The 14,010-nt window shown below is 36.9% G+C and overlaps 1 protein-coding gene across 1 annotated transcript in view; it reads left to right on the forward strand.

Annotated features, from left to right (window-relative positions):
- The window catches only part of LOC122561204 (pleckstrin homology domain-containing family S member 1-like), a 28,167-nt gene extending 16,680 nt beyond the window's left edge, over positions 1-11,487 (forward strand). The window contains exons 11-16 of the mRNA XM_043712783.1: positions 1,084-1,170; positions 3,127-3,273; positions 5,713-5,814; positions 7,279-7,402; positions 9,368-9,455; positions 9,559-11,487. Of these exons, the coding sequence (XP_043568718.1) occupies positions 1,084-1,170; positions 3,127-3,273; positions 5,713-5,814; positions 7,279-7,402; positions 9,368-9,439 (532 nt within the window). The 3' untranslated portion in view covers positions 9,440-9,455; positions 9,559-11,487. The remainder of the gene's footprint in view (positions 1-1,083; positions 1,171-3,126; positions 3,274-5,712; positions 5,815-7,278; positions 7,403-9,367; positions 9,456-9,558) is intronic.
- Positions 11,488-14,010: the final 2,523 nt, after the last annotated feature.

Below are 14,010 nucleotides of genomic sequence, written 5' to 3' on the forward strand. Positions count from 1 at the left end.
AGTAGTGTCCTTCTACAGTATCTGTAGAAATCACATCTCACTGCTAGGTGGTTTAAGTTTGGAGAAGTCTACCCTTTCTCTCATATGCCAAGATCACAACAAATTGGTCCTTTTCAAATGAAGGATTGTCAGCTATATAGAATAGCATACAATTCAATATAGCTCAAGAACAGGCCCTTCAGCCCACCAACCTTGTTCTGACTCTAATCCTTATTAAAACACACTATTTATTGCACATGGATGGTCTCTTTCCCTCTCTTTGCCTTCCATTCATGTGTCTATCAAGTGAACGTACATCCACTGAAAATGATTTGTAACTGCTCTACAACAATCAAAACCAAACAAAGTGCCATAACATAGGAAAATATTACAACTTACTAACTGTTAGTACCAAGTTAACATTTTAAAGCAAAAAAAATTGCTTATTGAAAACAAACACTATCAAGTCTTAATGAAAAATTAACAAAATAATCTCCATTCTTCAAATCATTTTCATTCACGATTTTGATTTTAAAATGAAAGTTGATCATCAGCTAGCTACCTGTTGAAGGAACAGGACTCTGAAAGTTAGTGCTTCCAAATAAACCAGTTGAACTATAACCTGGTGTTTTGTGATTTTAAACTTTGTCCACCCCAGTCCAACACAGGCAAATCCACATCATATATTTTGAGACCGTTCATGAACAACTGAGTCAACATAATGGATTATTCATGCCCATCAGTAAAGATGAAGGGCTTTTGCCCGAAACGTCGATTTTGCTGAGCTCCTCGGATGCTGCCTGAACTGCTGTGCTCTTCCAGCACCATTGATCCAGAATCTGGTTTCCAGCATCTGCAGTCATTGTTTTTACCATCAGTAAAGACAGTTGACTTTAAGATTGGAGTAGACCAAATAAAAAAATAACTAACTGTATGTTGAAGGGTTTTTTTTATATTTCATCCTCTTCAGTCATAGACACCAGTATGTACAGTATCATCTGTTGAAATCTATTAGAAATGGTAAATGAAGTGACTGTGTGCAGCCATCAGATGCCTATCAGAAAACAAAAACAGTTGCAATTCATTGTTTGATTTTCCTTACAGTCGCAGCAGTACAAGCACCAATTCATCTTTCGACTGTTCAGAACAGATTGACGAAGAAGAAGAAGAAAATTTTACCAATTTAACCAAGTAGGTACATTTGACAATGACATTAAAATTTGTATGAACAATACAATGTAAAATCAGTATTGACACGGGTTAATTTTCCAGTGCAGGTTAGAAATGTAAAATACAAACGATATTGTGTGGAATCAAAAATAAGATGAGATTGGTCCTGTGAAAACTACCAAATGGAAGTTATATGCTAATTTTTATCAGTGTAATAGTACATGCTGAATAAGTTACAGAGAGGTTTGTATTTATGTTATGTCTTAGCTTGTGTCCAAACACACTAGGAGTTATCTCTTGGAAGTTGCATTGGTTTCATTGCTGCTGATACCTTCTAATGCTCTCCCTGTCAGAATATGATGAGGAGGTGCTGGTGTTGAACTGTGGTGAACAAAGTTAAAAATCACACAACACCAGATTGTAGTCCAACAGGTTTATTTGGAAGTATGTACTAGCTTTTGGAGCACTGCTGTTGGAGCAGGATCATAAGGTTTTATGATCTGTGGGAGATCATCTTCTTAAGAGGTCAGTGTGACAGGCACATGCTTTCCGCAAAAAGGGCTCAATTCCTGCATTGGACAAAGTCACTATGAAGGGCCTGCCTTCTCAACCTTTCCTGAGGTTTGGTGACCTTCAAGTTAAACTCAAGATCTCTCTTTTATGAGAGAGCAGCCTAAGGGACTCTATATTTTCAATGTATAAAGTATAAGATGTTTCCTAGGAGTCTAACCCTGACATAAGATGTTTCCTAGGCTCACTGTAATAAAACATAGATAAACTTTAATTACCAGTACAAAGTTTATTGTTGGTTTAATAAATACCATAAAGATTAAATTACTATGGTAAAGATGAGCAAATATCAATAACAGCATCAAAATAAATAAGGTTCAATTCATAAACCTTGATTTACTCTTGTTGACAATATCACCTGCCAAATAGATTCTGAAAAAAGTGTAATAAGATCCTCACTCAATTATTTCGTTTATAATATTTTGGCTGACAGCCGACTTGGGTTAATATTTAAGCAATATAGACAATGTCAGCGACTTTTCAGTGTCTATTGTTCTGCAATGCTGTGGATTGGAGTCTGATCATTGTTCAGAATAACTCCGCAAACTGACCTGAGTTTGGATTTGATCCTGCAATGCAATTCCATTTGATAGTAATAAAACATTTTACAACATTGTATTACTGAATCATAAAAAACAACGTTTAAAAGCATGAAGGCTGTAGTTCCAGAAGCCTCTTCTTCCCTCGTAGAAACTGCACTCCACCCTGGCATCACTGCCCACTCTCTGTACTGATTGGGTTCACTCTGTGATATCTCTTAATAAAGCCTTGTCTTAAGAATGACACCAACATTTTGAAGGAAGGGTGTTGCTATGCTGGGAAACAACACACTGGAAGTGCACAATTTTGTGATAAATTGCCAGGGTGCGGCAAAGTGGAATTTTGACCTTGAGTGATCTGCAATGTTGATCTTAAATAAACATTACAAATTTCAACCGCAGTTGAACACTGTTTCTAGATAAATAAATGAATTTGAACCCTGTTTTCTTGTTTTTGAAGTGTAGTGCTGAGGTGAGTAATGAATCTAAGTGTTGTTAGTGAAGCCAAAAACCAACATAAGCAGTAAATTTCAACAAACCTTAGCTTTTCACCTATTGCACATCCTTCCAGTCACACTGACCCATGACAAATCCAAACTTGTAATATAATCTGGACTCTGAAAGTGTATTACAGTCTCACTCCTGACAATTACAAAATAATGTTTTTCATCAACAATTCATCTAGGTCAAAATTTTCTAGTAAAGTTGCAAGAACTGGGACCAAAATTATTAATACTCTAATATAAACATTGGTATTTTGTTTGTCCGTAGTGTGTGCGTGTGGCTTATCAATTTTAGTGTTTGCAATAAAGTATGTTATGTTTCTACGTGGTGAATTCTGGCTAACAAATTGTTAATGTTGCTGCAGGAGTGGAGTATTTGTGCCAGATGATATCCACCTGAATACACATCAGCAATGTCCCCTGCGATCATCACTTCAACATGCTGTCAGTGAGGATTCCAATTTGTTAAACGAGAAGAGAAAGGAGTTAACCTACCAGAAAACATGGCACAGGTGTGAGAAAAGATTCTGAATTTTCATTAAACTAATGTTTCATGTATGCCATGTATCATTGAAAATTTTCTGCACCTATTCTTTTCTCCTTAAGACTTGTTCCTCAATTATAACTCTCCTTTCACAGAGGAGAGTGGAGAGAATAAGGCACATTTGGACTGTCTGTTTCCCATCGTGTCCGAATCTGAACTTGCTCTCTTTAAGTAGTCGAAAAGGAGAAAGGATGAGGGTTCCTGCAGTAAATGTGCACAGAGTAAATAATGATGTTACCTGGACTCAATGTTTCAGAGGAACATGATATGACAGCTCGAGTTTCCACTCCCACTGCTTGAACTGGAACCACTGCTGACTGCCTCCAACATTTCTCATTCCTTCCCTCCAGTCATCACTTTCCCATTCCCCTCTGCTGGCCTTGTAGTGAATTTGACTGGGCTCTTTAAGAACTCTAAGAGTGTGCATATACAAACATGGGCAATCCTGAAGATTCCTGAGTTCACTGTCCTCTCTGAGCATCAAGAGCATACTAACCTCTAACTCTGGACTTCTGCCCACACACACTCCCCCTGCCCCCAACACACACACTGCTGACCGCAATGTTTAATATCAAGCCTGGGATTCAAATCGATCCATGCAAAGCAAATGCAAGTTTTAGAATTGAATAAAGTATGTGGCTTAAGACTCAGTCAGTCTACATTTAACATATTTCTGCAGCATGCAGTCTCCCATTTGGCAGACTCTACATATTGCCTTAGGGTTGTGAGGATGGAGATACAGCATGAACAAACCCGGTTTTTATTTATTTTCTCAAGATCAATTTATCTTGGCATTAGGTACAGAATATTATGCTTCATTAACCAAAATGCTCAGACTCCCAATATTAACCAAAGTCTGAAAGTGTCCGTATCTATTTGCTTTGACATTCTGATAGCTACTAATATGTTCTGTCTTAATATGAATATGTTTAAATGGTCATAAACTTCTGAGTTCAATCAAAGGATTCAAATGGAATACATTAATAATTGGGAGTATATGGTAGCTACAATTTATTTTGTACTAACCCACGATAGACGTTCAATGAAAGTACCAAGAAGTAAACACAAAGGTTGATGAGGATGTTAGCTCAGCCTAGTATTCAAGCCTGTATGCAGGATTAGCTGAAATCACTGGCCTCTGTGCTTTTCTCTATTTCTGCACCATTCACACTGTGGGTTGTAGGCCATAAATCAGCCTGAACCCTGGATGGTGGGGGTGGTGGTCAGTCAGACCACAACAATGCATTTTCATTTGTGCTTTTCTTTTTTGGTCCATGGATTTCACCTTTATGAACTTTCTGAACCTTGAGTTTTAGAAAAGTTTATTTTCAACCAGTCGTCTTAAGTTTGGAGTCAGAAATTGTTGATATTGGCAACTTGGAAAACATGCATTTAAACTGTATGTATGTAGCCCAGGAGCTCAGATGGTATGCAGTTCATGCAGACTATAAAAACAAACATTTTGGACTCTTCTCCATTGATGAATGTCATCTGTCCCTCTATTTACTGAACATGGCAAATATATTCTGACAGAGGTCAATCTACTAGTTTTAGATTCCTGAAGAGAATCTTTCCATTTTCTGTGCACATATTTCACCTTCAATATTATGTACTTTTAAGCAAGTTGTTGCTGTCTCACCTTTAAATAATAGAGGTCCACTGCGGAGAACGTTCCTCACTTTGCAAATAGACAGTCCAAAAATTTGTTCAAACAGAGAGCTGTTCCATTAACTAAACAAAGTCCACAAATGCTCAGTTAAAGTGTACATTTCGTATTGACTTCAGTTGCTCCAAAACAAAGTTTAACTTCTCCCCAGAGGACCAATAGGCTGCTTACATCATTTGTAAACTCCATGAGGGATTTCTCTGCTGCCTGATGAAAGTGAAATTTAACAAGCATTGAAATGGGGTGCTCAAAACCTACTGGTATTGTACAAGAGTCTTAGAATTCCTACAGTACGAAGGCAGGCCATTTGACCCATCAAGTCCACACTGAGCCACCAAAGACCATGGTCACTGAATATGTTGAGAAAGATGCATGACTCACCTTCCCATTATATATGAAGATTGGAAAAGTTCCCTGTATTAAATGCAGTAATGAATCTTACGCACTGATGAAAAATTGGTTCCGAATTCTGCTCCATGCTTAACACATGGGACACCTGGATGAGATTTTTAATTTCTGTGCCCTTCCGTAGTTTAACATTTGGCTTCCGAAACCATGATTCTCGAGCAGTATGTTAAAACTAAAGCAGTATCTTTCACTGAGGACGGAGTACAGTATCTTTCAAAGTCATTTTAACAATTTGTAGCCTGCTGTGGAGTGTTGGGATTCAGTGTGAATCTCCAAACAAAAAAACTTTGATAATATTTTCACTTAGTGGGTATCAACATTTATTTTATTTAGCAATGTTACAGAAGAACCAAAGCTGGAGAAACTGGATATTATAGTTCACCGGAATGATATGAAAAACAATCTGTCAATTCAACAAGCAAGTCAGAAAATCTGGTAAGGAACTCCCATTGTTTCATTCCAATGTTCTATTATTGAATAAACATTCAAGTAAACATTCAAATTAACTCACACACTTTCAAAAATTGATTCTGCTTAATTGAATGCCATGTTGATCAATGTGAAAATTTTCAGATTAAAAATATGCACCGCATTTGCTCAGAGTTTAAATAAAAACAAGAGTGTTGCACAGGCATCAAATATTTCCTGGAATTTGGAATGGTGAAGGAAAATGTAGTAACTGGACTTCTTATGTGTATGCATAAAATAGCAATTTGTGTATCACCTCTCACAGTGCTTAGTGACAGGGGAGCTATGAGTAGAGTCTGGTGTATTTTTCAAAGGTGATGCCTGAATTGCTTACTTTACAAATTGCAACTTTACATATATAAATGCAGAATTAACTGTTAGAAAATTGTTCTGATTATTTATCTTTAAAGCAATTTATACCACATGTGGGTTGTTCATACTTTTTATTCAAATCTTTCAAGGGGCACAATGTTGTTTGAATCCTTTAATGTATCCTTCAGGCGCTTAGGCTATTTTCTGGACTAGGTTGCCAAGATGGTACGTATACACATGGCAGGGAGGTGGTCAGTATACCTTGTGACTAAAGGGACTCCATGCACCAATCCTGCTCTCACCCTTCCTCTGAGTTGAGAAATGGCAGGTATAGATTTCACATCGTAAAGCTGAATGGCAACCTCAAAATGAGGCTGGAGTCTGGTACATCCACATTGCAGACTGTTTTCCAGATCTTCAATGCAAAAAAGGAACAGATTTTCCTCTTACACCCATGATTGTAAACATTTACCTGATTGGACTGGATTGAGGAAAAATTTAAGAAGTGAGAATCATAGCTTTACAATAAAGCTTTCAAATTTCTATCCACTAAACAGAAATTCAGGCTGCAAATGCTTTCGGTGGTGTGATTCAGCCCACACGTTCTTACATGTTGCTTTGTATCTGACAACAAATATTTGTATGTAAGGTTGTGCAAACCTGTTATGAAATTCCAGCTTCACTACCACCCCTTGCTGCCACCCACACACACACACACACACACAGTCTCTCTCTCTGAATCAAGACAGCAGCAATTTAATTTTCTATTAATTCCTCATTCCTAATGCCATTAAAACGTCAGTTTCTGTTTTGACTCTGATAGCTGAGGAAACCCTTGAGTAATGAAGCTGATGCCACCTTGTGGTTAAACTTACATCAGTCACGAATTCTCATGTCTGTATTTGATCTTTCAATTCTTCTAGTGGATATTTTTAACCAACATGTTCAGAGATGTTATGACATGCCCCCTTGGAGCAGGTGGGACTTGAACCCACAGTTAAAGGCACTACCACTGCAATACAAGAGCCCCTTAATTCTGCTGGTACACTTTCTTCTATTAAGATAATTGTCAGGATTGAGAGCAGTGCTTATTAACAAAATTCTTTTTCTTGGCAACAGTGTCATGTCTTCAGATAAGAAGTGTCCTCTGAAATTCGGAGATCAAATCTTGGCGATCAACAAACTTCAGATCAATGGTGTTGAGGAAGTCAGCATGTTTGTCAACAAATTGATAGAAGACAAGGTACAACACCTTCAATGCGTACTGACTGATACCTGCTGTTTCACCAGTTGTGTAAAATCATGCCACAGGAAAATTTCAATCGTCTAAATGAATGTGATGCAATCAAATGCTGGAATCACTCCTCACAGGGGCCCCCACTCTGATCCTGTTGAAATATGTGGTGATTACCCATACTACTCAGAGCACAACTGCAGCATCGGTTCTGGGGTGCTGCACTTTGCAATACAAGGTTTCAGTCTTAGAGATGGGGCATGACAATTGTACACTACCACACTGTCCTAAAGAGAAATAATCAATGGCCCCTTGGCCCGTTTTTTATGGGGAACCATATACAAAAGGAAATGTTCTAAAATGCCTTAATTTTCAGGGGCTTAGGCTATTTCCTGGACAAGTTGCCACGATGGTACATAGACACATGCAGCAGGGAGGTGGTCAGTATACCTTGTGACTAAAGGGATTCTATGCACCAATTCTGCTCTCACCCACTTCTTCTGTGTCACTGAGCTGAGAAATGGCAAGTATAGGTTTCACATCATAAAACTCAGTGGAAACCTCGAAGTGAAGCTGGAGCCTGATATATCAATATTGCAGGTGGTTTTCCAGACCTTCAATGCAGGAGCTACTGCAGGATTAAAATAAAAGATTCTGTCCCTTACATCTTTGTGTTGTGCTGCTGCCATTAACATGGTAGTTGCTTACATCATTTCAATAGTTTCTACAAGGGATTGGCATTGTTGTATAAATTAGCAATACGTCTGAGATTTTTCAGTGTGGAAAGTTACTAATCTCAATCACACTATTGTTGAGAGGCAACCAAGTGGCGTTGCACAGAAAAGGATGGCCATTGAAAAACCTTCCCACTGAAGGGCTCATGACTGATTATTCCATGGAGCAAAGAAACTATTGAGGTGAACTTCAGAAAGAGCAGAAAAAAATCTCCATTTTAGCTCTTAAATTGTATGTTGGGAATAAATCAAAAGCATATGTATCAATCAAAATTCAACAGCAATAATTAATTTAAGTTAGGATAGATTGAGGGGCCTCTGTAGGTCATTAAAGAAGAAAAGCACAGATGAGAAAAATCTTTGGCTCGTTCAATCTTCTCTTGCAAGAATAATCTGCAGTTTCCTTTTCCTTTTTCATAGCATCCAACATCCTATGTAAATGATTTTTTACCTCCATCATATTGTCTAATTTTTCCCATTTTAATTACATATTACTTGTTGAGTAGCAGAATTTTGTTTTATGTGAGTTAATTTCCCAAGAAAATCCCATTTGGAAATACCCCTAGGTTATTTCCGAAGAGATTTATTTCATTAATATTGGTGTAACTGAGTTTGTCAGTGATTTGGGAGAGTTGTATTCATGTCACTTTATACAGTTAGGGTTTTAAATGTTACATTTAGACTATTTGACAAGAGCTAATTACAGCTTCAGTGAAACATAAGCATTGACTAGGCACCCCAACCATCTAAATGTACATTCCCGTCTTGGCACACAATCTAAAGAAGAATGCTGGTCAATAATCTAAGGCCCTGAAACCAAACAGGGGCGGCTTTAAGGAAGTATCAAATCAATTGGATACTTTTAAGACCTGGCCAGTTTTGTACCAACTTGAGTGAAATATTAAAAACAGTGAATGTCCAAAGAAATTGGTAGTGGGGGAAATAAAGATGAGTGGGCTCAATGTCCAGGTAAATATATCAATAAAATGTCACACACAGATGCAGAAAGTTTTAGCTGTAGAATGGGAACTAGTCTGAAAAGGGCAATAAGAAAATGCCAATGTATAATAGGGTGAGGGGTGGTAATGAAAACAAATGTTATATGTTTTTGAATGAATTCAGATTGATAACTACAAAAACTGTATGTTTCAAACATCTGCTTGTTCTCTGGTAACATGGGAGTAATTATGTTAAGTGTATTTCTGGAACTGTAACTTGACAAAAACAATTCTTTCCCCAGATGATAGTTACCATATTGCGACTATCTGAAGCACCACAACTCAAGGAGCATTATCGTGAAATGAAAAAATGAAGAAAACTAATAAGATGTAAGTCACCTTTACCTTATCAGTCAGCAAAGTACATTTGTATTCTTTGAACCTATGCAAAACATGTTAAAGGCAAGTTATATTTTCTTTGTTTATTACACAGGGTTGTAATTTGGATGACGTATAATCAAAGTACCATTGGTCATAGAACTGTCAATGTTCAATATTGATCAAGTCAAATCATCCATCAGGAATTCATCTGCATTTGTTCTTATACTCATTCTTCATGACCTTAATATTTTAAATTACTAAGGTGTTGAAGAGTGGAGTTGAAGAGATCTGGGAATCTTCACGGTTCTTCAAGCTGTGTGGTCAAAGGACATAGAGATACAACAAAGGTTTATCATCTGAGCCATTTCAAGCATGCTGGCATTTCCCTTTTGGTCTCCAAACAACTGCTAAGATCAAATATAATACAGTCTTCATTAACATTTATCAACCCTCAGTGATTTCTCGCTAGCAACTGTAAAGTGTTCTATTTAGCCAGCTGGGATTTCAAGAAGAAATTCCAGTGCATTATTTGATTAATGAAAAGGCAATTTAATAATTGAAAGACAAATTGTGACGCTTTTGGTGAGCATTAAGAACATACGTACAAATCCATTGTAGGGTGCTTGGCATGTATGGTTATTTTTGTATTGCTATTTATTTTTAAAGGACAAAATAGAAGATGTATTAATATCATTGCTGCTACAATAATTTGTCCTTCATTTGAAAGGCAATTATTATTACTACTGGCATGCACTTTTTACATATCTTACAGATATTATTGTTGCAAAATAATAATATTCATTCGGGCTGGTTTAGATGCAATAAATAGTCACCACTCTGCTAATTACATAAATATTAGTTGATAAGTGTAGTTTCTTTGATTTTTATTCAAATTTAGTGAAGAATAGATTTAGTACTCGAATATTGTTTTTGCTTCTTTAAGTTGGCTTAATGCTATAATTTGCATGCCACATTTAGATTGCTGTAACTTAAAATAGTTACAAGGCACACAGGTTAATACATGCACTATTGACTCTATGGCTGCTCAACAACTAGAAGGGATTTTTTTGCACTGACACTGAAACCAAGCCAGTCAGAACTCCAGAACTGATATCCACATTTTGATCAGCATCAACACTCCATGTGTTCTTTCTTGAAGTTTAGAAATATAATAAGTCATAAAGCCTTTTTTTTTAGTTAACCAGTAAATCGTCAGTTTTTAAAAACTTTACATTTTTCTTCTTTGTTTTAAATCTGGTACACAATCCATCCTGACCCTTTGAAGTATTGAGGAAGAGCGGCATTGTTCAGGTGGTATTGTTGAAGTGAGATGTTAACACATCTATAATCTCGGGTGCGCATTGAAAAGTCCAATGACAATATTTAAATCCAGTCAAAGTAGTTTTCTATATCCTGACGAATATTTCTTCTTGAACCAAAATTACTTAAATGGGCAAATTGGTCATTTTAGAATGTTTATGAGACTTTGATGTGCACAAATTGAGCAGAGTGCTTCCCTAGAAAATTGATTCAATTTCAGAAGGCAATTGTTGACAGTGATCCACTTTGCAATGTTCTGAAACAATGAAAGGTGGTATATAAATTGAAATTCTTTACTTTTTATTATTCCTATAACATTATTTGTTGCCATTGTACTTCAAAACGACATCTCAAAGAACTAATTTAAAAGAGCATAATGTTAGCTACACTTCAGAACTCTGTGCAAGAAATGTTACTTGAAAATATGAAATATATATGACATCAAGGCTTTTGCATTAATGATCAAATTACAGTTATGTTTTCTGTAAGTAACATTCCAGTGGCTCAGTTAGACTGAGATGTAACCTATTGTAACTTGTGAACAAGTATTGTAAATTGTATTCATGAATCCATGATATCATAAAAGGTGTGGGTTCAGAGTGAGCATTGAGGAAATGCTACTATCGTATATTATATTAAGTATCAGTTATATTGAGAAAATATAAAAATATTTTTATGAAGGATTTTTCTTTGAAAATAAAGAGTTTGACAAATGTCAGAAAACTAGTGTTATTTAAATAATTCTAAAACCTGAGAATAGTGTGGTCATTAAACTCCATTGTATCTCAAGCATTGCACATGCAATATCCAATAGGAATTAACATTTGAAAGCACATGCACTGTTTAACATAATGCTGATCACTAAAACATGATTTCTAAGTTTATTTGAGGTACCTGAAAACTCCAGATTATTGAAAATAATGAATAGACTAGTGGGAGATTTATTGAAGTGATATGGGTTAAATCATGACATACAATGTGATTCAAGTAAATACAATATAAGAAACAATGTATGTACAAGACAAGTATTGGGAAAGCAAATCTTAGCAGGACTTACACACTTAATGGTAAGGTCCTAGGGAGTGTTGCTGAACAAAGAAACCTTGGAGTGCAGGTTCATAGCTCCTTGAAAGTGGAGTTTCAGGTAGATAGGATAGTGAAGAAGGTGTTGGTATGCTTTCCTTTATTGGTCAGAGTATTGAGTACAGGAGTTGGGAGGTCATGTTGCAGCTGTACAGGACATTGGTTTGGCCACTGTTGGGTATTGCATGCAATTCAGGTCGCCTTCCTAACGGAAAGATGTTGTGAAACTTGAAACAGTTCAGAAAAGATTTACAAGGATGTTGCCAGGGTTGGAGGATATGAGCTATAGGGAGAGGTTGAATAGGCTGGAGCTGTTTTCCCTGACGGGTGGAAGTGGAGGGGTGACCTTATTGAGGTTTATGAAATCATGAGGGACATAGATAGGAGAAATAGATAAAGTCATTTCTCTGGGGTTGGAGAGTCCAGAACGAGAGGGCATAGGTTTAGGGTGAGAGGGGAAAGATATAAAAGAGACCTAAAAGGCAATGTTTTCACACAGAGGGTGGTATGTGTATGGAATGAGATGCCAGAGGAAGTGGAGACTGGTAAAATTGCAACATTTATGAGGCATTTGGATGGGAATATGAATAGGAAAGGTTTGGAGGGATATGGGCCGGGTACTGGCAGGTGGGATTAGATTGGGTTGGGATATCTGGACGGCATGGATAAATTGGACTGAAGGGACTGTTACTGTGCTGTACATCTATGACTAAATATAAGACTATAATATTTTCTTCTCTGCCTGTTACAAATGCAATTACAAGGTTTAACTATCTAGCAGAAAAATGTGGTGGTATCCAAATTAAAAATGAGCTAGTTGACCTATCACCTGACTTCTGCTCCATAATTATTTTCCCTACAGCTTTCCTTTAATGGTCTAATACTTGCTAGATCAGATTAGAACCACATTAGTCTTTAAGAATTAGGTTTCTCTAACACATCAATCTTTTGGGCTGTTGGAACTTTGGACTTTAATCTCTACTCCCCAAGACAAAGCCACACCCCAGCCTACACCATTCCTTTCCACCGCTACAAACTCCACTTCTTCCTGATACCATCTTTCCTCTGGATGAGTCAATGCCCAAGCCTTAGATATTCAGACAACTCAAAGCCATTAAAAGGCAATGGGACATCCATTCATCTGCACATTAATGAGCCAGGTCTTCTGGCCAAAGACTAAAGCAATTCTTTGCCTATTCTCCTGGTAAAAATCTGTAGTTCACTCCTTTGCAGCTGTTATTTATAAATGCGTCAATCGATTTGTGGTAGCTGTCTGTATGCATGCTGACAGACATTAATGTATGGTGACATTCAAAACAGGGTAAAACAAAGCTACCAAAATAAAACCCAGAGGTGATGATAAATGTTCTCTGTTGTGTTAGCAACCTATTAAGGAGAAATGTCTGTGTGGCAATACATTTATGCAGTTCTCCCTATCACCAGCAGATGCCGCAGTTATTACATACTGCAAAATATATTTCTCTTAACCATAAAGTATATTCTTTTTTTTAAAAAACAAAACTTGCTTATGAGTGCTTTTAGCAGCAATTAAAAATTACTTCTCATTGCCTTTCTGGAAAATTAGGTTCAAAAGATATTCCTTTACAATTCCAAATAAACCTAAATGACCCAGAATGTATTTTGATTTTATTATTTTTGGGCCAAATTTCATTTCTTTTTGTTTATAAAAATATTTACACTTGGCAAAGACTTCAATATCAGCACTGTACTGTATTGGCAGCCCTATGTGAATATCAAAGATTGTAGCTGCATCACTTCAATTACTTTAACAGTACACCAGGATTCACATTTTAGTTTGTTCTGCTTTACTGTCCGTCCTTCATAAGGCTTCCCTGTCTAGCATGAAAATTGAAAACCTGCCTGGGTTACCTGACAAGGTTCCCTGACTCACCAATCTGAGAGAATGAGGCTCAATGTAGCACCAATTTGCTGCTTCACCAGTGAACTGTGAGCTGAATACAGACTAGGGATCAAATCTCACATGACTTCCTTTCCCCCAATTGCCTTAAACAGGTTAATCCATCACTTTTCTGCTTCTTTCCATTTCCAAACCAGTTTTTTAAAGTCAGCCAGCTATTTAATTTCATTAATCCACCTTAAAAATGTTGCATTTAGTGCATTAGCAAACGTGTTCAGAAGT

This window comes from Chiloscyllium plagiosum, chromosome 22, assembly GCF_004010195.1.
Source record: "Chiloscyllium plagiosum isolate BGI_BamShark_2017 chromosome 22, ASM401019v2, whole genome shotgun sequence".
In the NCBI taxonomy this organism is placed as follows: domain Eukaryota; kingdom Metazoa; phylum Chordata; class Chondrichthyes; order Orectolobiformes; family Hemiscylliidae; genus Chiloscyllium; species Chiloscyllium plagiosum.